General features: G+C 46.7%; 10 protein-coding genes across 10 annotated transcripts; 3 read left to right on the plus strand and 7 right to left on the minus strand.

Moving 5' to 3' along the window:
• Positions 1–121: 121 nt before the first annotated feature.
• B0J16DRAFT_280075 (galactose mutarotase-like domain-containing protein) lies at positions 122–1,657 on the minus strand. The gene is made up of 2 exons (XM_046123884.1): positions 615–1,657; positions 122–568 (listed from the first exon to the last, which is right to left on the minus strand). The coding sequence occupies exons 1-2, from the start codon at positions 1,435–1,437 to the stop codon at positions 192–194; spliced, it is 1,200 nt and encodes a 399-aa protein (XP_045989997.1). The 5' UTR covers positions 1,438–1,657; the 3' UTR covers positions 122–191.
• Positions 1,658–2,789: 1,132 nt separating this feature from the next.
• Positions 2,790–4,036, minus strand: B0J16DRAFT_330288 (glycosyl hydrolase catalytic core-domain-containing protein). Its single transcript, XM_046126442.1, has one exon. The coding sequence runs from the start codon at positions 3,841–3,843 to the stop codon at positions 2,896–2,898; it is 948 nt and encodes a 315-aa protein (XP_045989998.1). The 5' UTR covers positions 3,844–4,036; the 3' UTR covers positions 2,790–2,895.
• A 1,565-nt stretch (positions 4,037–5,601) lies between these two features.
• Positions 5,602–6,409, plus strand: B0J16DRAFT_392086 (uncharacterized protein; the record flags this gene model as incomplete). The annotated part of the gene is made up of 2 exons (XM_046131975.1): positions 5,602–5,703; positions 5,750–6,409. The coding sequence occupies 2 exons, from the start codon at positions 5,602–5,604 to the stop codon at positions 6,407–6,409; spliced, it is 762 nt and encodes a 253-aa protein (XP_045989999.1).
• A 219-nt stretch (positions 6,410–6,628) lies between these two features.
• Positions 6,629–9,710, minus strand: B0J16DRAFT_392089 (uncharacterized protein). The gene has a single exon (XM_046131976.1). It carries the CDS (start codon positions 9,683–9,685, stop codon positions 6,680–6,682), a length of 3,006 nt encoding a protein of 1,001 aa, XP_045990000.1. The 5' UTR covers positions 9,686–9,710; the 3' UTR covers positions 6,629–6,679.
• Positions 9,711–9,774: 64 nt separating this feature from the next.
• B0J16DRAFT_280081 (Aldehyde/histidinol dehydrogenase) lies at positions 9,775–11,849 on the minus strand. Its single transcript, XM_046123886.1, has 2 exons — positions 10,664–11,849; positions 9,775–10,618 (listed from the first exon to the last, which is right to left on the minus strand). Exons 1-2 carry the CDS (start codon positions 11,807–11,809, stop codon positions 10,202–10,204), a joined length of 1,563 nt encoding a protein of 520 aa, XP_045990001.1. The 5' UTR covers positions 11,810–11,849; the 3' UTR covers positions 9,775–10,201.
• A 1,012-nt stretch (positions 11,850–12,861) lies between these two features.
• Positions 12,862–13,529, plus strand: B0J16DRAFT_330292 (uncharacterized protein). The gene has a single exon (XM_046126443.1). It carries the CDS (start codon positions 12,880–12,882, stop codon positions 13,474–13,476), a length of 597 nt encoding a protein of 198 aa, XP_045990002.1. The 5' UTR covers positions 12,862–12,879; the 3' UTR covers positions 13,477–13,529.
• B0J16DRAFT_367460 (amino acid/polyamine transporter I) lies at positions 13,530–15,355 on the minus strand. Its single transcript, XM_046130132.1, has 4 exons — positions 15,147–15,355; positions 14,433–15,098; positions 14,059–14,388; positions 13,530–14,015 (listed from the first exon to the last, which is right to left on the minus strand). The coding sequence occupies exons 1-4, from the start codon at positions 15,285–15,287 to the stop codon at positions 13,557–13,559; spliced, it is 1,596 nt and encodes a 531-aa protein (XP_045990003.1). The 5' UTR covers positions 15,288–15,355; the 3' UTR covers positions 13,530–13,556.
• A 291-nt stretch (positions 15,356–15,646) lies between these two features.
• Positions 15,647–16,831, minus strand: B0J16DRAFT_409889 (uncharacterized protein; the record flags this gene model as incomplete). The annotated part of the gene is made up of 5 exons (XM_046133109.1): positions 15,647–16,013; positions 16,058–16,200; positions 16,245–16,463; positions 16,507–16,605; positions 16,652–16,831. 5 exons carry the CDS (start codon positions 16,829–16,831, stop codon positions 15,647–15,649), a joined length of 1,008 nt encoding a protein of 335 aa, XP_045990004.1.
• A 1,334-nt stretch (positions 16,832–18,165) lies between these two features.
• Positions 18,166–19,478, minus strand: B0J16DRAFT_330297 (S-adenosyl-L-methionine-dependent methyltransferase). The gene is made up of 3 exons (XM_046126444.1): positions 18,938–19,478; positions 18,793–18,889; positions 18,166–18,746 (listed from the first exon to the last, which is right to left on the minus strand). The coding sequence occupies exons 1-3, from the start codon at positions 19,331–19,333 to the stop codon at positions 18,283–18,285; spliced, it is 957 nt and encodes a 318-aa protein (XP_045990005.1). The 5' UTR covers positions 19,334–19,478; the 3' UTR covers positions 18,166–18,282.
• A 924-nt stretch (positions 19,479–20,402) lies between these two features.
• On the plus strand, positions 20,403–23,237 carry B0J16DRAFT_330298 (uncharacterized protein). Its single transcript, XM_046126445.1, has 5 exons — positions 20,403–20,509; positions 20,567–20,888; positions 20,938–21,577; positions 21,627–22,312; positions 22,369–23,237. The coding sequence occupies exons 2-5, from the start codon at positions 20,587–20,589 to the stop codon at positions 23,138–23,140; spliced, it is 2,400 nt and encodes a 799-aa protein (XP_045990006.1). The 5' UTR covers positions 20,403–20,509; positions 20,567–20,586; the 3' UTR covers positions 23,141–23,237.
• Positions 23,238–23,353: the final 116 nt, after the last annotated feature.

A 23,353-nucleotide genomic window follows, 5' to 3' on the forward strand; every position in this document is an offset into this window, starting at 1 on the left:
GAACTGTCCGTCTGTATGTACCTTTTTTTAGCGATATAAGTACCCCTTGGGAATCGGCAACGGATCAGCAGCGACTTCAACAACCCACAGTCAGCGAGGAGAAATTCGTACAAAATAAGGCCTGTGATGTCTTTCTGGTTCTTCATTACTAATAATTCTCAATTAAGCTAATTACTATCCATTACTCATATCTATTCCTCAGCACCCTTCAGGCTGAAAGTGTACTTAGCCTGGAGAACATAAGGGTTACCACCAGGCTCAAAGAATTGCTTCTCATCGCGCATCCACTCGGGGTGGTTGATACCGTCAATGTAGTCCTGAACCTCAAGAACAACACATCCGTACTTAGGAATAGTTCGGGGGAAGTCCTCGTTGTCCTCAAGACCCTGGGTGCGCTTGAGAGGGAAGTCACCCTTCTGCTGTGTGCAGCTGTAGAACTGGAAGGCATCTTGGTCAGAGTAGATGTCGACCTGGATACCAGACCAAGAAGAGGCGAGGGTAGCGACAGGACCCTCGGTGCGCCAGTTGTAGTTGCCGAGTTGGCCACGGTTGACGGTGTAGCAGTTGTCTAAATTGTTAGTTGAGGCTTCAATATCTGAATGGGGATTACTAACCGTAGCCAGTGCAGTTGAAACCGCATTGGTTCTTCAAGTCCTCGTTGTTATCCTGGTCGCCAATCATCTTGGGCTTGCTCCAGAAATCATGGACAGATCCCTTCTTGTTGGCAATGATATCACCAGTAGGAATGAGGATGTTGTCAACGTCAACACGCTGGCCACTGTAGGGCATGTGAAGAGAGTGGTTGGCGACAGTGTTTGTCTCGTTGTTGGCGAAACCGTCGAGGTTCCAGTAGGTGTGGGAAGTCAACATGATGGGAGTCTTCTTGGTGGTGGCGAGAGCAACAATCTTGATATCCCAGTCCATTCCCTCGAGGGTATATGTCACGTATGACACAACCTCACCAGGGAAACCCTCCTTGCCATCAGGGTCGACGATGGAGAAGGTGATGCTCGAGTCGGTGTAGGACACAACAGTGAAGTTGCGGTAATCCCAACCATCAGGTCCACCGTGAAGAGTATCAGCGCCCTTGGGAGACTCCTCAGTAGGGTTGTCATTGGGCTTAATGTGATAGTCCTTGCCGTCAATCTCAAAAGTGCTGTTTCGGATACGGTTGGCGTATCGTCCAGGGACACCACCAAGATGGGGATGAGCCTCGTCGATGCTGTAGTGGGTGGCGTTGTCGAAACCAGCAACGATATCTCGAGAGATACCGTACTGATCATCGATCAAGAGGTTGGTGATGGAGGCACCGTAGGGAATAAAGGCAGCCTTGATACCGTCTCCAGAGAGCCAGTATTTTCCATCCTTGTCAGGACCCTTACCCTTGGCAAAGGCTGAAGGGAGGAGAGCAGCAATGACAGCAGTCTTGAAGAACATGATTGCGGTTGGTCGAGTGGAGACTGATCAGCAGAAGGAAGTAACGGCAGCTCGAGCGAGCTTTATAGAGATTGACGATGCAGCTTCGGTACACAATGCGGAGTCAACAAGCGAACATCCACCTTCAGAAGTCCCCTCTGTAAGGATGCAAAGACATGTAAAATGTTCGCATGACGAGATGTCAAGGTTGATGACTGGCGCGCCTGATGAAAGCTTGCTGTTGCGACTTCAGAAGTTCCTGGGGTAGCTTTGAAGCTAAACCTTTCCCCAGGTTTTCCGTTTTTCGCCAAGTCGCCATTGGTGCGCGTGGGATCGGGTATATTAGCGAGTGCTTAGTGTCAGCATCCATTGCACCAGTTCGATTGTGATCATCGTGCGGGGGAAATTCAGCCTGTTTTGCTGAGAGTCAGACTAGAGGGTTGGAATCCTTTGACCAGGCCGGGGCAGTAAGCGATACGGTCTAGCTGTAGATGGACAACATCCCACCAATGAATGCAGTAACTAACTGAGCATTGACAGTCGAGAACAATTACTCCGGGTATTAATTAAGAGTTCAGGTTATTGAACAGGCTGAATTGATATCAATTGACCTTTTACTTACAGAATCCCAGCATTGTCCAGCAAATGAAGAATCCAAAGAGGCTGGGCATAACAATGAACCATGGGTCTGGATTTCTTGGTGCGGAGAAGTCCTGACGTCACATGGGTACCCTGCAAACAAACACGATGTTGCATTGGGTGATACCACGTGCGAGGGAGGATGGAGATCTTTGCTGGAAGCAGACAGTCATCGCGTGGTAATGCAAAGACGCGAGAAAAAGACAGTCTAAAGTCAGGAACAGAGGATTTAGTAGACTTCAAAGCATGAGACAGTTGTAAGATCGTCGACGTTTAAGCTGTTGATAATATGATTGGATTCCGTTCAACTGGAACGAGGTGTCAAATGGATGACGTTGTGCTGTGGCTTGAAACATTGTCTTGCCGCGTTTCATAACGTGTCTGTGTGAGTGTAGGGTAATGTTCACTGAAGACGGCATTTGCGACTGTACAAGACGATGAAAGACATCTGTTGTCAATAGATCATGTCTAATTCAGATGTAGAGTTGACACTTGACAGCTCAGTGTAATCTAGGCTGACACTTCACGCGATGGTGCACATAATGTTGTGATGAAGTTGACCAAAATTCTCTCTGGTAGATGTTGAGCTTCCGAAATAAAAGACGGAGGTTACTAATAAGATTCAGATGACAAGATAGCTTGCTCCACCAATGGACAGTGTGTATTTAGATGTTCCACCAATTAAAACCTAAGACGATGACGCTAAAGTAGGCGAACTTTCAGCCTATCTCTCCGTGATAACCTTCTTGGAACTAGCGTCTTATTTTCTCGCGATGCTGAAATTCAGTCTATGTTGTAAAATTGGTATCACTATCTACTCGTCTAACATATCCTCATAAATCACCACAAATAAACCACAGCTGCAAACAATCCAGCTGCCAAAAGACCTTTTGAGGGCGCTGTGAGAACACCCTGAGACATACCCTCTTCAAAACCCTTCTCTTCACCGCCCAAATACTCAGCACCAAGCTTCGTTAAACCTCCATCGCCATCAAAAAACGACACGCTCTTTCCGGTCCACTCATTCGCGTCACCAGTCCTAAAAGCTCCAAACCACGCGTAGGCTTGGACATCATCTCTGCTATCCAAGTTTGGGAGGGTCTCGTTCATCATTGCAAACGTAGCCTCCTCATCAGCTTGCGGGAGAGCCATCTCTGTGATCCAGAATGGCGCATCAGGCGCAGTCTCATTGTAGAATTCCCGAAGACTGTTGAGCCAATTGTCCAAACCCAGCGCATCACCGTACCAATGCACAGCGATGAAGTCGGTAGGACATCCATTATCGTCGATGTCGTAACACGACTCGTTAAAGTCGCGTAGCCAATCCAGACCGCGTCCTGAGCCCGTAACGCTAGGATGACTTATCCACCACTCGCGCTTTGCATCTCGTAGCGGAACGATATTCTCGATGTATGCTTTCGCTGCATCTTTGGGTGAAATCGCACTTCCTCCGGTATCTTTCTCCCCGTCTGGTTCGTTGAAGGTGAGAAGATGAGTTGAAGAGTCCGGAAGGCCATTTAGACGTTTTGGGAGTTCCGAGTCTGATGCATCGTCGAGGCCGTGAATTAGTGGAATGAATGGTAGTGAATCTCCAATGTGTTGTGAGGGCCAGAGTGACCAGGTGTAATACCAGGCGATTTCAGAGTTGTTTGATTTGAGAAGGTTGTTATCTGACTCGTGTTCGTCGCCATGAAACGCGAGTCCTCGCTTTGATGAGAGATCGATTCCCTCAACCACTCCGTAGAGCCATAATAATTGATGAAAAATTGACTGACGCATTTTAACCATAACAAATGATGATTATTGATTGACTGTTGGTGTTGTATCCAAGGCTGTATTTAATACGCGATCATCACCAATAAAAACAGGATTGAAACATATCAGCCTTGTCAATCTATGTTTCAAAAAGTCAGGGATTGCCTTGGAATTCCATCTCATCTTGTACGTGTCGTTCATTTCTTGGAGTGGCGATGGCCTGACGCCTTGACCATGATGTCATAGCATGGCCAAGATGCCCTGCCACGATACCAAGACTTGGCAGCGTCAAAGATATCACACCGCTTGAGTCAGGAAGTTTTGATAAGCTTATCGATAGAGAGAACGTTTATTTATAACCTTATCTTTATCGATAGTCATCGTTTAACTACTAATAAACTACACAAGAATTGAGAAGATATTGCAGCATAACAGTACCATTAAAAAAGAATTTAATGTTTATTAGAATAATTGTGAGAGTATTTTGCAAGAGAAACAGCAATAAGTAGAAGTAGTAATACCGTTCAATAAAGGAACCAGTTGCGTGATAAATAATGGCGGATCTTAGTGTACAGCGGAGACTCAGATGCAATTAAGAGTGAATAGAAGTCTCTAGGTCTACTAACATAGACATAAGGAGTAGCGAGGCGATTTCGTAAACCTACGTTGAAGAGATCTATTGTACCTGTTTTGATGTTGTCTCAAGGATTGAAGTGCTGGTTGACAAGTTCATTGAGTTGACTAAAAGATGCAGAGCTCAAAGACCTTATAGTTAACATACGGAGGTCTGCGAAGATTCAGCCATGTGCTAAAATATAGTTTGGAGCATTGGGTATGTTCACCTGCCAATATAGGTAGTCGATTTCTCCGGAGGGATGAATAAGGTTAGATCTCCGATAGAGGCCCGAATATTAAAAAGTCACCGACATGTCGCCGCCACGTGGTTGGGTAAAGAACGCGGGGTATTGGTTACTATGCGAGCATGAAGTTTCAAAGTCTCGCGGTAGTTCCACATGATCTTAATCTTTTCACTAGACTCTACGAAGTCTGGCCAGATAGCTCGCCTCGAACAGAACCAGATCAGTATCGGACAGTGGGTTCTTATCCTTTTGCAGTGTTGATAAAATTTCACCAACCTTAGTTGGTGATTGTTGAGGAGTAGAGACGAAGCCTTTGGAATCGTTTTCAAGTTATTGTTTTTCAAATCGACACTGCCCTCGAAAGCCGTCAGATCATCAGCACCCCAGATTTGCAAGGATACGGAAAACCTCCGACCATCCCAGCTCTGAGCGGAGTCTCCGCTTGATGTTCAGGACCAACAGCCTAGAAACGGCTCTTTTCATGCAATGAGTCTTGGCATTGACCCCAGACATGCATACATTCGGCCCGCGGCTGATCGACGTAATCTTGTAAGCCAATCCCTGCGCATGTAAACCTCGTTCTTAGTCACTCGATCATCGTGAAGGTGGTCATGCCATGTTAATGACGTTGAAAGCGCCGAAGCCCTCGGCATTTGGTCCCACATTCAGAGGTGGGTGAGGAACTGATGGCCTTCCTCTTTACATTTCGTAGGGGGATTTTTAGGCCTTGCAAGGAGATTACCTACTCGATAAGGAAACTGATCAAGCTACTGGACAGCATGAAGAAACGGCAGTGATCACCTCGAGGTTAATAAAAGTATGAGACTATATGAGACATATTGGATATAAAAAGGTGTCTATCTCCTCCAACTTGAAGCTTCATAATCCAGCAGACCCATCACATCAGTATCACTATCAACAAGATATCAACATGTTTGTTCGTCAAGTTCTTCAGCTTACCTCCCTCTGCTCTTTGGTCCATGCCCATGGTTATCTCAGCAAGCCCATGAGCCGTACCGGTCTTAACGCAGAGGTATTTATATCCCTCCCCTCTCCCACTCCCAGACTGACAACCCCAGGCTGGTCCAGATACATGCCCCGAATGCACCATTCTCGAACCCGTAACCGCCTGGCCAGACCTCGACTCCGCTCAAGTTGGCCGTACCGGTCCATGCGGCTATAATGCCAGAGTCAGCGTCGACTACAACCAACCCGGCCCAAACTGGGGCAAGAAACCCGTCGCTACATACTCACCCGGCCAAGTCATTGACGTACAGTGGTGCGTCGACAATAACGGCGACCACGGAGGCATGTTCGCCTATCGCATCTGTCAAGATCAATCCATCGTCGACAAATTCCTCGATCCGAACTACATACCTACCCAGGCTGAGAAACAAGCTGCGGAAGACTGCTTTGAAAAAGGCCTTTTGCCCTGCACTGATGTCGATGGACAGGCCTGTGGGTATAGTCCTGATTGTTCACCTGGTCAGCCATGTTATCGCAATGACTGGTTCACGTGCAAGTCATTCGATGGGAATCAGGACGGCAAGGGATGTCGCGGTGTTGATAATGCGCCGATCAATTCGTGTTATACATCCATTGCTGGAGGCTACACTGTTTCTGGAAAGATCAAAATTCCAGAGTATGTGTCGAACCATACTCTCCTGTCTTTCAAGTGGAATTCCTTCCAGACGCCTCAGGTTTACTTGACCTGTGCTGATATCGCGATCACTGAGTGAGAAGGTCTGGATGGGGATAGGTTGGAGAGGGACGCCTGTCATTCGATTACGATGTCAGAGGAGTAGTTAGCAAACGTGCTATAAAGTCGTTGTTTTATAATCTCTTTAACATGGAAATATCATTTTATCGAAGAGTAATATTTAAAACTAATTTTCAGAGGTTCAAGCACCCAAATGATGTTTACAAGCTGTCCCAGATCTATCTACCTTTTTGGTCCTCTCTTCCTCTTCCTTGGCTCTCTGGTCGTCAATTCACATTTATGCATTCCTTTACGGCCTTTTTACATCCCCCCAGAATGTAAAGCGACACATAGGACGTTTCTCATCTTTTAACGCCTTGCTAAGCCGTTCGAAAAGATCAATAGCATCCTTGACATCCTTACCCTCTTTAACCCCCCTCCGATAGGCCTCAATCGCAGTGAGATACATATTGGATCTCTTAGAAGGGTCGTTACCGCTTCCATGGAAGTGATGTGCGTAGTTAGGGTTACCCTTTATCAGAATCTTATCATCCTTAAGATCCTTTTGATACTTTTCCTCAAGATCTTCCTCGACGCGTTTGAACACGTCAAGGATGACATATGTGATTTGGGGGTAATTGAGACCTACAAGAGGCCTTTTGGGGTCGAATTGATTGCCAAAGCCGTTTACGTCGTCAACGAAGTCTTCTCGGATGCGACTGAGGAGTTCGTATTCAGTCGGTTTGCCGTCCTCAAGCTTAGGCAGATCCTCTGGATCGGTTGTTGATGATTCGGGTATCGGCGTTTGAGAAGCAGGTCCTTCCAAGGAAACAGGCACAACAACGGATTGTGTAAGTGGCTCCTCTGCTTTACGGTCTCTACCACCATCGCCTTCAGTTGATATCTTGGTCTGTTCCAACCACACTGCTTCTGAACTGTGCGTCCTGCCGACCAGTTTCAGCATACGTATATCTTCCTCTGAACGAGTCCCTTCATCGGCAACCTTTCCCCAGTCCCAGCCAACTCTCCGATAGTCTGTTATGATAGTCTGCAAGTTGAAAGTGTTGCACCTGGTTATGTCCCAGAACTCGTGCATGTCTCTCCCAGAGATATGTGTGCGTGTGCCTGATCTGGTCTGGTGTAGCCTTGCTAACAAGCTGTGGGTTTGGCCAACAGGAGCCGACATCCTTTGAGTTTCTATCTCCTCCTTTGTGAAGAAACATTTCTCAAACAAGATCTCCAGACCTTCCCAGAGAGGAATTCGCTCCGTCAGAAACCTGATCCCCTTAAGATATCGGTAAAGACGTATCAAGAGCAATGGTTCGCGCATCTCTTGCCATAGATTCATGAACGGTTTATACGACAGTGACAGTGCTTCCTCGAGACCGGCACCACACAGGAAAGGCGAGAACTCTTGTAGCCCATGTTTGGCATTAGAAGCAAATAGCGATGGAGGTGTGTCTTTGAACGCATTCTCGTATTCCTTGTCGACCGTCCGGTTCCTTGCAACCTGGACTTTGAGCGGGAACCTGAAGGCAATGTCCTTCACAAGTTGCTGGTCTTTAGAGTAAACGTGCGAACCAAGGAATTTGGCAAAGTCATAATTGATCTCGTCAATACAAGCCCTGGTAGTCGCATGACCGTTGGCATCATGGCAGGATGGTATTCCGAGCCCCCACAAGACAGAAAGTGAAAATGGGTAACCGCCAAAAGAATTCTTGTGCTTGCGATCCATGAATAGATCGATATCGCGAGTTGCTGAAAACGTTGCTGGCTCTTGCAGGCGATGACCAGCGTCGGCAGGAATATACCATCCCTTGGAAACGGTGAAAGAATCCACAATGCATTGGAGTTGGAAAACGTGATGGGGTTGAATCATCTCCTCAACCTTTGTAGTCGGGCTATCCGGGTCTTGCATTGCCAGGGTTGTAATTTCGGCGGCGAAGTCATCCAGACCGAAGATTGCCCTAAGATCCTCTGCATTGTTGGCTGCCAACCAATTGATTTGTTCCAACTTTTTAGGCAACTGCGCCTCTTTGTTGCGTAGTCTCCTAGGTGTTGAACACACATTGACTAGATCGAAAAGCCACCGGATGGTGTAGCTTCGTCTCCAGCTAATTCTTTCCTCCTGGGATGCTACTTCCAGGTCAAGGTTATGATTCCAGATGCCAAGACGTTTCTTCAGACCTTGTGTTGGTTTCCCAGTGCGGTTGACTTGGTGATTCTCGAGGAAGTCTTTTAGAATCTCATACATGTTCCATAGGAACTGCTCCTTGATATCCGAAACCACTCTAGGGTTTGTCCGTTCCTCAGGCGTCAAAGCCTCCAGTTGAAACCTCCCCTGGGCTTCATCGATTCCACCACCGGTAAGAGTGTTGATGAGAGTCAGATAAGATGTTTTCTTCTCGGGAAAACGAACGGCCATTTGAGAAATCGTTTTGCTCATGATGGAGAATGCAACCTTGGATACACCGGCTGCCGCAGCGGTGTTAACACCCTCGTAAGCAACCTCTTCCCAGGTGTTCTGGACGAATCGTCGAAGCTCAATCCATTGCTGAACCGCCGAGTATGTAGCAAGTAGATAGCTGTCTCCGCCGTCGGCAACTCGAATTTCCTCGAACGGAATTGGCTTGTAAGGTTCGTCTTCAGCCTTAGGTGTCTCGGTTCTGTTCTTGGATTTGTTCGGCTTCTTTCCGCCCTTTCGCCCTCCCTTCTTCCCCTTTCCTTTTTTACCACGTCCTTGTTGCCGTCCTTGTTGTGACGCGGGTTCAGGCTCTGAGTCTGACTTTTCTTCATCCTCAGATGCTTGACCGGCTTCAACTTCTAGGGTGTTGTATTTACCGCTAACAAACTTTTTAACCTCCTCGACGGAGACTTCCACAGCTACCTGGTTGTTATTTTCCCATTCTGGGCCATTGAGAAGGTTGTAACACTTTTCGATAGTGCGGATAAAGGCTTGATGGGTAGCATTACTCTCAACCAATTCGGGACTGTCGATGAATCCTGAGAGTTCATCGTACTTTTTCCCGGCGCTCTTTCTCTTGTCGATGGCAGATTTTAAACAGCTGTAAACGAACGTTTCACCCTCCAAGTACCCTTGTTTGGAAAGGTGCCCTTGTTCGACCAAGAATTCCGTCAGAGTGATGAAATCGTTGGTAGAGATTTCGTTAGACCTCTGAAGCGCATATTTCGGCAGGTCTTCTGTTTGTCTCTCGTTGTTCAGCTTTACTTTAATGAAGTTTGAAGTGTGCACCAGCCAGTAAGCGAAAATGCTGGTGTCTTGTTTGTAGGCGATGTACAGAGAGTCAGAAATCATCTTGCTCGCGTATGCTACAAATTCATGAATACTGAAGAATGATACGATAAATAAGGTAATTGAGATGGTATTGTAGATTGAAACGGTGTTGTGAATTGAAACGAGACAGTGAGTGTCAAGGAACTAAGTTAACGAGGGCAACGGCTAAACTTGAAATATCTTTGCGTGGTGGGACTGACAATGGACTAGCGCTATCCACATTTGGCTTGAGCGGCATGGGTATCTGAATAGAACAAAGAGCCTTCCTCGGTGTTCAATGGTGCTTATGACAGTGGAGAGCTAGATTGACCGCCATAAGCTCGGAGACATCAATAGACAAAGAAAAGGCCTTGATTGCCAGCCCTCGGCTAGAAATGTGGTTGATCAGAACATGGGCACGAAACGTTAAACAAAGGACTCGGAGTGTTTGCTGGCCAGATTAAGTTCGTCTAGATATAACAATAGATTTAGCTCAACAGCCACTTACGCAGTGACCTAAACTCGAGTTGCCCTCAGATTCATTCATTCTCTCTCAAATCAAGAGTTAGTAGGCATACTCGTCAACTTCTCTCCCGTACTAGCCTCATCTGCCCTCCAAAGCGAAGTCACGGTCTTCCACTGCGTGTAAAATCTCAACCCATCCTTTCCATAAAAGTTGGCCAATCCTGTTCCAGCCACACTTCGCTTGTTACCCGTGAATGAGAACATGGGTAGAGGAACAGGGATGGGAACATTGATGCCAACTTGGCCAGCGTCAATTTCTTGCTGGAACAAAGAAGCCTTGGCGCCGTTGTTGGTAAAGATCACCGCGCCATTGCCCCATGCGTTGGCGTTGATAATCTCAATTCCTGATTGGAGAGTTGAAGCTTCCATGCACAGGAGGACAGGGCCAAAGATCTCTTCGCGGTAGCATTCCATTTCGGGGGTTACACCTGCGATGACAGTCGGGCCGACCTGTGGTTGTTAGCTTAGACTTTCAGTGTTAGAATGGTGACTTACCCAGTTGCCATCTGGGAAACCCTCAGGCTTCCAGCCTCTTCCATCGAGAAGAATCTTAGCTCCATCCTTCTCAGCACTAGTAATAAGAGACTCGCATCGATCACGAGCCTGAGGAGTGATAAGTGGACCAAAGTCAGACTTTGAATCGAATCCACTACCAGCGATATGATCCTTTGCCTTTGTCACAAGGTCATCCAACCATTGCTTCGCATCGCCCAGGGTGATCAAAACACTCAAAGCCATGCATCTTTGTCCAGCAGCGCCAAAGGCAGCCCCGGCAATCGAGTCAAGGGCGTGGTCTTTGTTTGCGTCTGAGCTCAATAGCGCATGGTTCTTTGCGCCGAGGTTAGCCTGGACTCGCTTTCCATTGGCTGAACCCCGTTGGTAGATGTATTCTCCAGCTGCGTTGGATCCAACAAAGGAAATGGCTTGAATTTCTGGTTCGTCGAGGAGGAAGTTGACCGTGTCCTTTGATCCGTGCACGACATTGACGACGCCAGGAGGAAAGCCAGCCTCTCTGCACAACTCAGCAATCATCATGGCAGCTCCGGGGTCACGCTCCGATGGCTTGACAATCATGCAGTTTCCAGTAACTGTAGCTAATGGCAGGGACCACAAAGGAATCATAGCGGGAAAGTTGAAAGGGCAAATGGCAGCAGTGATACCAAGAGGCTGTCGGTAAGACCTTGTCTCCATATCCTTCGCAACCTCAAGGACCTCTCCAGTAAGCTGGGTGGTAATTCCACAGGCCGTCTCGCAAACCTGCAATCCACGCAGAACATCACCCTTGGCATCAGCAAAAGTCTTTCCTTGCTCGGTAACAATGCTTGTCGCAAGGTTATCCATATGTTCACGGATCAAGTGCGTCAGCTTAAACATGATCTGCTGACGCTTAATGATGCTCGTCCTCTTCCAAGCTGGAAAAGCAGCCTTTGCTGAGCGGACTGCTTCTTGAAGTTCATCATTCGTGCTTTCAGGGACACGGGTGATGATGTTGTTTGTGGCTGGGTCATGAACATCAATCCATTTTGTCGTCTTTGAGGAGACGAGTTTGTTGTCGATGAAGTTTTGGGTATCTTGGGGCGAAGATAACTTCTCGTGGTTCCCCGGGTAGATGACTGACTGGTAGATTGAAGTTGAAGGCATTTTGACTAATTATTTCGTTGATGAATGAGGAAAGAAATTGTTTTCACGATTGATATATAAAAGGCGGAAACCTTCCTGATACACGTAATATGAGACGGCCGGCTCCGGAGGCAGACCGACAGTCCCGTTTATTACCCCGCACACTTTTACTTGGAGTTCTGGGTCTTGTGACAGCTTATCTAGTGCTAAGCGGGGCCGACAGCCGCTGTATCTGGCCTCTAAATGTCATTGAAAAGGGCAAGCCTATGATAACTGTCGGTTCAAGACATTGTTGTGTTTGTGCAACTATCAATCTGTACTGTTGATACGTGGCAGGCGGGCAGTCTTTCTGAAGAGGTCCCCTGCAAATTGGTGAGCGGTCTGCTAAGTCCTGTTACCAATGGGTGCAATCAGCGCTAATTATACCGACAGTGCACTGCCTAGAGAGCACCGGTTGTGGTTCCCTTTGGGCCGGTTTCGCTTCCGGACCCACCTTGACGATAACACTGGCACTTCCGACTCAACATCATAGAGCTAAGGGAAACAGAATACTACTAACTTGAAAGATAGGATATTTCATATGAAAGTGAAGTTGAGAATAATCATACTATATAGATCTTTATTTCACTCTAGAAACCGAGTGGAGGAAAGTACATTGAGCTTTGTTGTTATAGGGAATCCGAGTTAGAGATGAACATTGCCCTAGGGCTCTTACCACAGGCAGCGAGAGATGAATCTTATATAAGTTATAATGACATTTCAAGGTTCTCATAACTATCCAAACATTGATAAACTTTGAAGGAGGAAGTATCCGTTACTAGAAAATAAAAGAAGTTCCTTTATAGTTTGACGGTATCTTCAACTCTAATAGCAAGTAACTGGAGAATTTACCGTATAAAGACATAAACAAACAAAGTACATACAAATATGGAAGTTAAAAATGTCCTATCTCATAAAATACACAGCACTTGGCGGTTCAGAGACATTTGCCTAATCATCATGCAAGATTGCGTCACGTGCAAACATTTCAATAACCAGGAAACCGTGAATTTCCATAAAAATTAAACGTGAACCCTACAACCATCAAAATCATGGAAGTCGGTCTTTTACCTCTCAACGAGCAGATATCTCGCTTCAAAGATGCCATTCAACAAAACAAAACACTCATGACCGTCTTAGAACGCGCAGCCGGGATGAATCTACCGAATTGGTACCTCGCAGCTGGTGCACTCACTCAAACCGTCTGGAATGTCGTCACAGAACGAGACCCCGAACTTGGCATTGACGACTACGACCTTATTTACTTTGACAGCTCGGATCTCTCTTGGGAAGCCGAAGATGAAATCATCCAAAGAGGAAAAACGATCTTTGCGGATATCCCTGTTGAAGTTGAGATTCGGAATCAGGCTCGCGTCCATCTTTGGTACGAGAAGAAATTTGGCAAGCCATGTCCCCAGCATAGTTCCTCCGAAGGTTCAATGTTGACTTGGGGAACCAACACGGCCTTGATCGGTGTGAGATTGAGGAATGATGGGGAGTGGGATATTTATGCGCCGTGGGGACTTTCTGATATGTTCAGACTTATTGTGAGGCCGAATCAGCAGATCATGACGGAGGAGACATGGAATAAGAAGGTTCAGAGGTGGATTAACATTTGGCCTGAGATTGAAGTCATGCCGTGGAAATAATGTTTTATAGACTTCAACAGATAATTAGTCGATCTCAACTATTGTACTAGAGCCATAAAAGAATTCTTTTCGACTCCTGCCTACAGCTCAACTTTCGGACCAACGTATACCTTGTTGGCAAACAGAAAGTAGTAGACCGTAGCAAGAATTGCTATTCCACCAGTCATCAAAGGAGCATAGTTCATACTCGCAGCATCAACAGGAGTCTGAGGTGGCCACAAGCTAAAGAACCACACGATAAAGATAAACATGCATGCAAAGGTATTGTTCAAAATGCCAAATATTCCCTTAAGATGCCAAGGACCCCACTCGAGGACCTCTCCGTCGCCGGTGATGTTTCTGATCTTGTAGTCTTTATCGCAGCGACGATAGAGCAGCAGGATGGCGGGCATGAAATAGGATGCGTAAAGACCAGAGATGGCAACTGAAACAATGGCGTTGTAGACGACTGTTGAGCCGAGGTTGATAAGTCCGATAAGGCAAGAGATTAGACATGTGATTGAGATGGACCAAACGGGCATGTTGGTTCGAGGTTCCACCTAAACTGTTAGCTTTGGACGTATATGAGGTGGATGAGCGTACCTTGGAGAGGGTGCTTGAGAAAGGCATGGCATTATCACGAGCAAAAGCCCATAGCATACGCGATGTAGAAGCGATGACACCAACAGTAGCGGACAGGGTCATGAGGACGATGAGAGATGCCATACCAGCAGTTCCATTGATGGACCCTGTTGCTTGGTAGAAGATTTCCATGAAAGGATATCCAGTTGGAGTTTCAACAGCTGCGTCAATGTCTGTGGCGCTGTAAAGCATGGCAATTATCATGCCGAAGCCTAAAAGGCCGTTGATGGTGATACTGCCCATGATAGATCTAGGAACAACTAATGAAGGATTTCTGACTTCTTCGCACATCTGATATAGTCAGTTATGATCGTGAATGGGGACGGTAGACTTACGTGAAAAGAGCAGTCAACACCAGTAAAGGAAAAGACACAACCCAGCAATCCAACCCACCAAGAAAGACCCTGCGAAGGCCACATTCCACCATTTCTCCACTCAGTAAAGACCTCCGTACCATTGTCGTTGTCCCGGAAGACCAGAAGAGTAATAAGAATCGCAAAGAAACCAATAAGATGCAGAATCAAGATCATGCCCTCCAGGATAGGAAGCAAAGCGCTGACAACGGTGTTGATGATAATAGCCACCAAGATACAAGCCCAGATCAGTAATGTGCCATGCCAAGTCTGCGCCTCATAGTCCGGCCTCGTAAAAATAACAAGACCTTGTATCATCGTCGCGGTCAAGAATCCTGCAGCAGCAGAAGTTCCTTGCCAGCCGGCAAAGTTCATCCATCCAGTGATATAACTAAGGTATTTCGAGTATCGGGGCGGTGCCAACATAGCGACCCAGTGGTATTGGCCGGCTGCCATGGGAGCGATGGATACGAGTTCGCAGAGGGTCGCAAAGGACGAGAGAACGCCGATCCATACAAAAATGAACCCATAGATTATACCGGCGCTGCCACCGTTTGTCAAGCCGGGGGCGAAGTTCATTAGAGTTCCTTCCCAAGTAACTAGGACGGCGCAGCTGAATCCGAGGATGGTCCAGCCGCCAAAGTTTCTCTGTGACGTGTCAGTGAAGGAGATTGAGAGTCAAAAGTTGAAGTTTACCTTGAGGACTGACTTCTTTCCCAGCTTGTTTAATTGCGCGCTGTCCATATGGTCTTGGTCGCTGTGCTGCGAGACATCCTCGACGGTAGGTCTAGCATGTTTTCCAGCAGCCATTTCGTCAAGTTCGTATCGATTCGCCATATTGAAGGCACTCTAAGAACGGGAGAGTTGAACAGAACGAATTGAGGGGAAACGAAGGATGTTCTGTGATTGAGAAAAGAGAGTTCGTATGACTGTTAAAGTTAAATAACCCATGCATGCTCACATGTTGTTGATCCCTGCCGCATTGTGTTGCATGCAGTCGAACCAACAGCCGAGAAGAAAGACACAATCTTACAATGCATGAGACGACGTGCAGACACTGAAACTGCTCACTGCTGATCATATCCTTGTCAAAGCCAAGTACTCGTTTAAACAAATGCCACTTCCAATTAACCTAACGGCCCGCAGCGGGTGATACTTCTAAATACAAACATACGCCGCGCATATCGAAAATAACTCTAATTCCTTGTACCAACAGAAGAAGGATTGACAAGGGCCTCCTGGCTAGTCTGCAGTGCCACGGATGCATTCCACGTACGACCATATTTTCCAGTCCCCTGTAACTCAAATGCCTGGAGGTGAGATGTCCCTCCGCTTCTTGAGTTGTTGCTCCTGCTTAGTGCCCCGAAAATATCCCCTGCACCCATTTGTCCTGATTCTAAGCTTTTTAGAAATCGCCACCAGAAGGGAATGCAAGTTGTTGTTATGCCGACGCACTGGATTACCTGATTGATGATGGTTGGCATCCACATGTCGAACATGGGAGCTTGTGAGGAGATTGCGCGTTGGTAGTACATTATGTGAGAAATAGCTGGCGGGATTGTTCTGACTTATTAGTTATTGTGTTGGAGGAGTCCGGATAAACGTACAATATGCGACAACCAAAGACGCCGACGACCATCGCCTTTGTGCCCAATGGCATTTGGAGATGGACGAGAATCCCTAGAGTGACGGCGGTGATTATAAAATCTGTAGCCATGTTGACTGCATCGATGTAGATCCAAAATGCGACCTGACGAAATTAGAAGAGTTGACCGAGGAATTGTTGGCACATACCATATCGATGCATCGTCCATTGAAGTAGTCCCAGGGATTGGACACAGGGCAAGAGAACGCTCGTACAAAGATCGCAGATACAGTCCAACCTCCAATAAGTATCTGAATGGGTAGAAGCCTTCTGTGCGACAGAGGAGACATGTTCCAAATCGTCGTCGTGGCCGAAAGCTTGGACAGCCCCAATGCCAGGAATAAGAGAATATCGGATGCAAGTTGGCCCTTTATACGTTAGATCCGACGACTGAGTACAAAAACAACCTACCTTTAATATTGAAGAGACTTGTGATACCGATACATCAAACTTGCCAAGCCCATTCAAGCCTTGGACATAAACAGTCGTCGATTGAGCGATCGAAACGACCTACTAAAGTCAGCGAACCGTGCGTCGTACAACACAAAAGACTTACCATTGACGTAAGTATCATTATCTCATCAGACGTAAAGAAGTTGGACTTTTTCACAGCAGACAGTCGAGTAAGAATGCGAATAAACACCGAGAATACCGTAACGACCATCAGAATCATGGATACTGCCCTTATAACAGGCGATTTGTTATAAGGCGTCTCATGCTCGCGCGCAAAGAGCATCTTGACGTTGTTACCAAGACATTGGATAAACGACATCAGCCATGGAATGGGAGGGTCTACATTGATATGCCTTCTTCAGCTGCAAGGCACGGATTCGACCATGGCCCCGGTACGTGTCACACTACAGAGCAAACTTTCGGGAACATCGCCCTTCATTTTGGGCATGAATGATTGAAGCTTACAGGTCAAATTGCAAGGCAAATAACACGCAACTTGTGCGGCTGGGTGTTGGCTACAGGACAGGACAAACATGCAATCCTAGCTGTTGGCTGCCCGCAGTTAATGCCGTGCTCCAAAAGGATCTTATCCTCGCATAGGATAACAACACTGCCAACATCTTTGGGGATGTCGTCTGCAGACAATGGCCCCTTTCTTATGACCTTTTGCTACGGAACTTTCCATGTTTGAGCCAAGATGGGTAAATCCTCCTTGCGGGCCGGGATCAACGCCCGTCGGGCCTATTTTTGCAGATCAGGGTTTGGAACCAATCAAGCTCTTAAATCCATGTCTCGGGTAGCAGGCGAAGAGATCCGATTCTCGCATTCACTGTTGAGGACATTTGTTCTCTCACATATTCTGATCAATTTGCTTCTTGCAGAGGGACTTATAGATGTTTCTTCACCTGCTTCTCTTGCGTTGGTTTGAGGCAAAGTTTGCATTTTCCCCCTTTTCTTTTGCATGACCAAGCACAATGCTATCCAATAAAGTTCCTTTCAAAGTTCCGTGTATCAAAATTATTAATCTCTGAGTCAATAGTTCCGCGGCAAAGGTGCACACACCTGACTTTTCCACTGCCGAAAGCTTATTTAATTGAGGTAAAGTTAAATCCCGTACGTGGCGTGCTTGTGCCGAAGGCCGTTAGGTTTCAGGGTATCTAAGCCACAATAAACAGCTGTCGGTTGAAAACGAGAAGAGAAAACTCACACCAGGTCAAGGGTTGTCGCAGCGTTACATCTTGAGTACGAGCCGGTCCAATCAGGCCCACTGGACAGGGTTTTGGTGTGCAGAACCAACAACTGCAACGTTGGAAAAGTCAGATCATTGTTCCTAGCACCGAAAAGGAAGGAGTGTCCGCTGCTGCACCGCGCGTGCAACTCATTGTTCGAATTCTTCTCAACTCCACACGGGAGTATCGGAAACCGGAAGCTGGACCCAGAAACTCGGCTTCGACACGGCTCATAAAATATGCTTTTAACGTTGCAAAGGACAGAGTGCACTTATCAATACAGATGAATCCTACAGGGTACCTAGTAATTCAGATTAGCACAATAGTTACAAATGTTTCATTCTCGTGGACTTAGGGCTTAGTTTCAACGACTTTACTGCAGGCAGCACGTGATTCGAATGGCTATTCGTATCCTTCAAGATAATGCATCACAGATGTTTTTGAATCTTACCGTTGTCTACCGATAGTTGGTGCTGTCGGCTCACCATCTAACCAAGATGAAGACTCATGCTCTCTTCACCAAAATCACCGCAACGGCCAACCTATCTGCCAGAGCCGACCAATCCAGTGAACCGCCATTTTCCTCAGCCGCATCACGTATTTTCTGCAACAGAATCTTCACAATGTCACTCTCGGTCCCAACCAGCTCGGGATTCGCTTCTTGCCAGCGGTTCACTGTCCCAAAACTGTGGACAAGCTTTTCAAACATCATGAGCTGCTTGTCTAACGGGATACCACCAGTTTCGGTGAACCGCGTGTAGGTCTTTGGAAGATATCCATCTTTCGCCTTGAGCTCGTGGCGCGCAGATGATTGCTTGTCGTACAATGCAGCGGTGTCTGGATCATCCCATGGCATAGGCAAATTGATGTATCCGTCATGGGTGAGTTTTGTGCCAGCTGAAGTGTATGGTGCAAGCACGCTTTCCGAGAAGTCATCAAAAATAGCCGACAACTTGTCACCGGACTGGTCTATCAATGTTAACACCGCCTCTGGTTGTACTCTAGGCATACATACTGAAGTTCCTGAAGACTGTCCATATAGCAACGGTTCCTCCTGGTTTGAGTAGCTTGGCAGCTGCTTTCCAAAATTGTGGCATGTCAAACCAGTGAGCCTGCATCGAAGTTAGCGACGAACCATACACAGGCTCACCGATACATACCGCAGTAGCTGCTGTGATAAGGTCAACCGAAGAGTGCTCAAGACCGTCAATTGTGTCAATACTCTCAGCGCCAATCACCTCATACTGAATCGGGCTACCACTCTTCGATGTCCCACTGAGCTCCTTGGCTGTCTGGATCATACTCTCTCCCGGATCAGCGCCATAAACGACATCAAAGTGCGGCGCCAGCAATCGCGTCGCAGGTCCCGGTCCGCAGCCTACATCCAGTACAGTCCTATTGCTACCACCACTAGAGTTGTGCTCTTTCAGAACGAAGTCGATTAGCTTTTCAGAGTATCCAATGCGACCTTCGGCGTAATTGGAAGCTTGTTGGGCGGTGAAATTTCGAAAGATAGCATCTTTCGGCTGATTTCCTGGCTGTGATGGCTGAGTCATCGTGGCGCTTGCGAATGGAAGGCCTTATGAATTCATTTGTATGCCTCTTCTTATCTTTGACCGTAACTTTATATCTTGATGAAAAGGATTTCGGGAGATATAGTAAATACCGGTCCGATGATGACGTGGCTATGGGCGTACGGACCGCCGGACTAAAACGGTCCGGAGTAAGACAAAATGCATTTGGCATGAGGCAGAGGGCGCTTGTACCGATATATATCACTTCTGTCGGTATTTTGTCGTGCTGATCTATATGAAATGTCCAGCAGTGGTCCTTTGGGGAAATGCACCTTTTATTCCGTATACCAATTAGATATTTATGTTAAGTCTTGGTCATGAGCTCCATGTTACATCCAGGTTTGAGAGATGCTTATAACATACATTTAGATTAAGTTCGAGTTCTGAGTATCAACTTAAGGTTAAATCTAGCACAGAAGACGGTTAACGTTCTAGAACTGTTTCTGAGAGCTTCTCTGAATTTATAGGCAGGTTTTTCTCTTTACCTCTGGACTCTTAAGAATAGAATAATCTGAAGTATTATGACATATTTACTCGAAATAAAGATCGCTATATTTATAACTTGATTGTTCCAGCCAAACTGCATAACTGTAGCTCTGATAATGCTTACACACTTATTTGTCCACAATAGGCGGATATTCAGTGGTTCTGCGGTCCAAAGAAAACTATTGTTTCAATAACCAGATACTGACCTTCTTTTTGCAATTTGCATCTTGAAAGGGTTCTTCAGCAATTTATAACACATGCAAAAACCCCTTTACCCCTGTTAGTCCGCGGAATCTGCATGGCCCAACAAGGTTTCGTCTACGTTTCAGGTATGGCCGCATAATTCAGACGAACTACTGGCCACGATAAACACTCCAAACTCCATTGAGATTGAATGGAGATTCTGCCTTGGCAACAGTGGATTCATATTCCAAAAGTAGCATTATGTCCACGACGCAATCTACAGTTTGTGGGGCATCACGCCACGGGTATCCGGGTTGCAGATATCCGAGTATCCTACAAAACTAACGGTCTGCGCTTTTTTTCTACAGTGGTATTGGTGATTCATCGAATCACCATATTCATTGTAACTCGCACTAGAAAGTACCCCGAGAACCCGAAGAACGGGAATTCGTGGTTCGCACGTCCGATAGCGACAACGTATATATCTAGGTGAGCTTCAAATGGAATACTTCTGCGATGAGTCAATTAATCAGTATCGTGCCCAAGCTTCGTTAAAGTTCGACAATATGGAAAAGCAAGAGCGTACAGTTATTATTGCCGGAGGCGGTATATCCGGCCTCTCTCTGGCCAATATGCTAGAAAAAGCTGGTGTGAATTATATCTTACTGGAGTCCTACGACAAGATTGCACCTCAGGTTGGCGCAAGTATCGGTTTACAACCTAACGGACTTCGAATTCTTGATCAATTGGGCTGCGCGGAGGAACTGATATCACTTGTTGATATTCCTCTCGACGATTCGTATATCAGAAATCATGATGGCTCTGTTATTAGGCATCATCGCGATATTCAAAAGCACTTATTGGAGGGGTGGGTTTAGGGCTGACAACTAGCAAGACGTCATTCGCTAACCTTTCAGACATGGTTATCCGACAATCTTTGTTGATAGACAGTCGCTTTTGGAGAGCTTGTACAACAATATCCAGTCAAAAGAAACGATATATCCTGGCCAAGCTGTCAAATCCGTCATGGAAACCGAGGATGGCGTCCAGGTAATCACAGACAAGGGCAAGGTTTTCAAAGGAGATATACTCGTCGGAGCAGATGGTATCTACAGTACCGTCCGGGAAGAAATGTGGCGCATCGGCAACAAGGAGTCTCCCGGATACTTTCCTACCGACGAATGGTCAACCGTACCTTGTTATTACAAGTGCATTTTCGGCCTTACAACCTCGATGCCGAAATTGACCAAAGGAACTCACTACGTTTACAACGATAAGTTCTCTTATCTGGTAATGGTTGGTCCAGGGGGAAAGTTTTACTTTTTCCTCTTTGTGAGACTGCCTGTTCCTTTGTACGGAAAGGATATCCCAAGATATACGAAGGAAGATGAGAAGAAACTTGCTGAAGAGCATGCGTCTGATCAAATCACTCCTGAAGTCACTTTTGGTGATTTGTACGAAGCCAGGACCAACTCTACACTGACACCACTTCATGAATGGGTGTTTCAGAAGTGGCATTATAACCGCATCATTACAATTGGTGATGCGGCTCATAAGGTAAGCTGCTTCAATCCATTTAACATCAAATGTTGACCAACCCAACCAGTTCGAACCTCTCACTGGCCACGGCGGTAACTGTGCTATCGAAACTGCTGCTTCAGTTGTGAATCATCTCCTCTCAGACGAATGCTCTGACTGGAGCATTTCCCAAATTCAGGCTGCCTTCAGTGCCGTCCAAGCAGAGCGCCACGATAGAGTACAGTGGCTTGTCGACGACGCACACAGAACGCAGGAAATGCAAGCCAAGGCTACGCCTATTCTATCAGTTCTCGGTCCCATCTTGGCTCGACTGCTCAATACCGAAGTCGCCCTTCGACTGGGTGGTAGGAAGCTTGTCGACGCTACTCGTGTCAACAATCTTCCTATCCCACACCATGACCACAATGTTCCCTTCACCGACGAGCTACCTGCGAAGCCTTTATCTAGCTGGATTCCTATCGGTCTTGGGATTCTGAGCCAGGGAGCTTTGTTTCGTCTTGCTGGCCAGATTCTTCTTCCCTTCGAGCTGCCAACTACTTTCGCGGGCGAGCCTCTTGTAACACACTACACAGGTCACAAGACCGTGGATAAAACTTTGTCTGTCTTGGTGGCTGTATTTGGAGTCCCTCTGGCATCACATAATAATGCGGTGACATTGCAATTCCTTGCCTTTACGCCGATGATATTCTCAACGGTTCTTGACTGGACTCTTGAGAGCTACCGAGCTGGTTCAAAAGGCCTTCTCACCTCTCTGTAAGTCACCTAATCCGAACCGACGCAACTACTTATATTTATTAACACTTATTCAGTCCCTCTTTGTTTGGTGTGGGTTATCAACTCAAGGGCATCGGAAGTATTGCACCTCTTTACCATTTGATCTCAACATGCGAGAACATTATAGGGGGCACTATTATGACCGTTGCCGGGCGCTCGATCGATAAGGCAGCTATCATGTCAGCCATTCCTGGCATCGGGCTTGGATATATCCTGCCCACTGCGCTGATGAGCTGGCCTTTTAACAACAAAGCTACTTGGCAGAATTTTGCAGCCTTGTGGCAGCCGTTCCCAGTCTGGGTCGGCTCGATAACAGCTGGTACCACAGCCATTCTACGAAGACGAGAGCCCGCTGCTTCACATGATGCGAAGAATTTGGCAGCGGAGCGAAAGCGAGAGACGCGCTCGTTGTTGAAAAAGGTCTACGTAGCGGGAGCAGCAGGTGCAGCACTCATCCATTTCTGGTCCCTCTACCGCATCGTCACTAGTCGAGACCTTAGCATTCCTGGAGTCTTTGGGACTTTCAAATCTCTAGTTTCGGGCGGATATGGGTTTGGTACAGAGAGAAAGATCTTCACGTTCTTGCAACGCGATATGTTCCTGAACGTTGCGTCTGTTCTGGCTCACAGTCTGTACCGGACACTGGACCTAAGATGCAAGGGATACATCACGAACAAGGAGGCTGTGAAAGCTTCTTTGGTAACTTTGGTTGCGCAGCCAATTGTTGGACCTGCTGCGGCACATATCAGCTTCCTTGGTTGGAGAGAGGAAATGTTTGCTCGAGTTCATAAGAGAATTGAACACTAGCTTATAGAGATGAGTTTAACGTTTACATATAGAGTACTTCATTAGACAGACTAGAGTTATGCTTTTATTCTACCATAAGAAGCATACCATATATACCAATACTTCATTTTAGAATGGGTGTAGATCCTTGATACCTGGTTAAAGAATCAGTCCACTAACTCCTCGGTAATAAGACTAAACTCGTTCCCCCTCCTGAACAGAGAAACAACGTAG

Source organism: Fusarium flagelliforme (assembly GCF_020744385.1).
Source record: "Fusarium flagelliforme strain FIESC 12 MPI-CAGE-AA-0113 chromosome Unknown B0J16scaffold_1, whole genome shotgun sequence".
Taxonomy (NCBI): Eukaryota; Fungi; Ascomycota; class Sordariomycetes; order Hypocreales; family Nectriaceae; genus Fusarium; species Fusarium flagelliforme.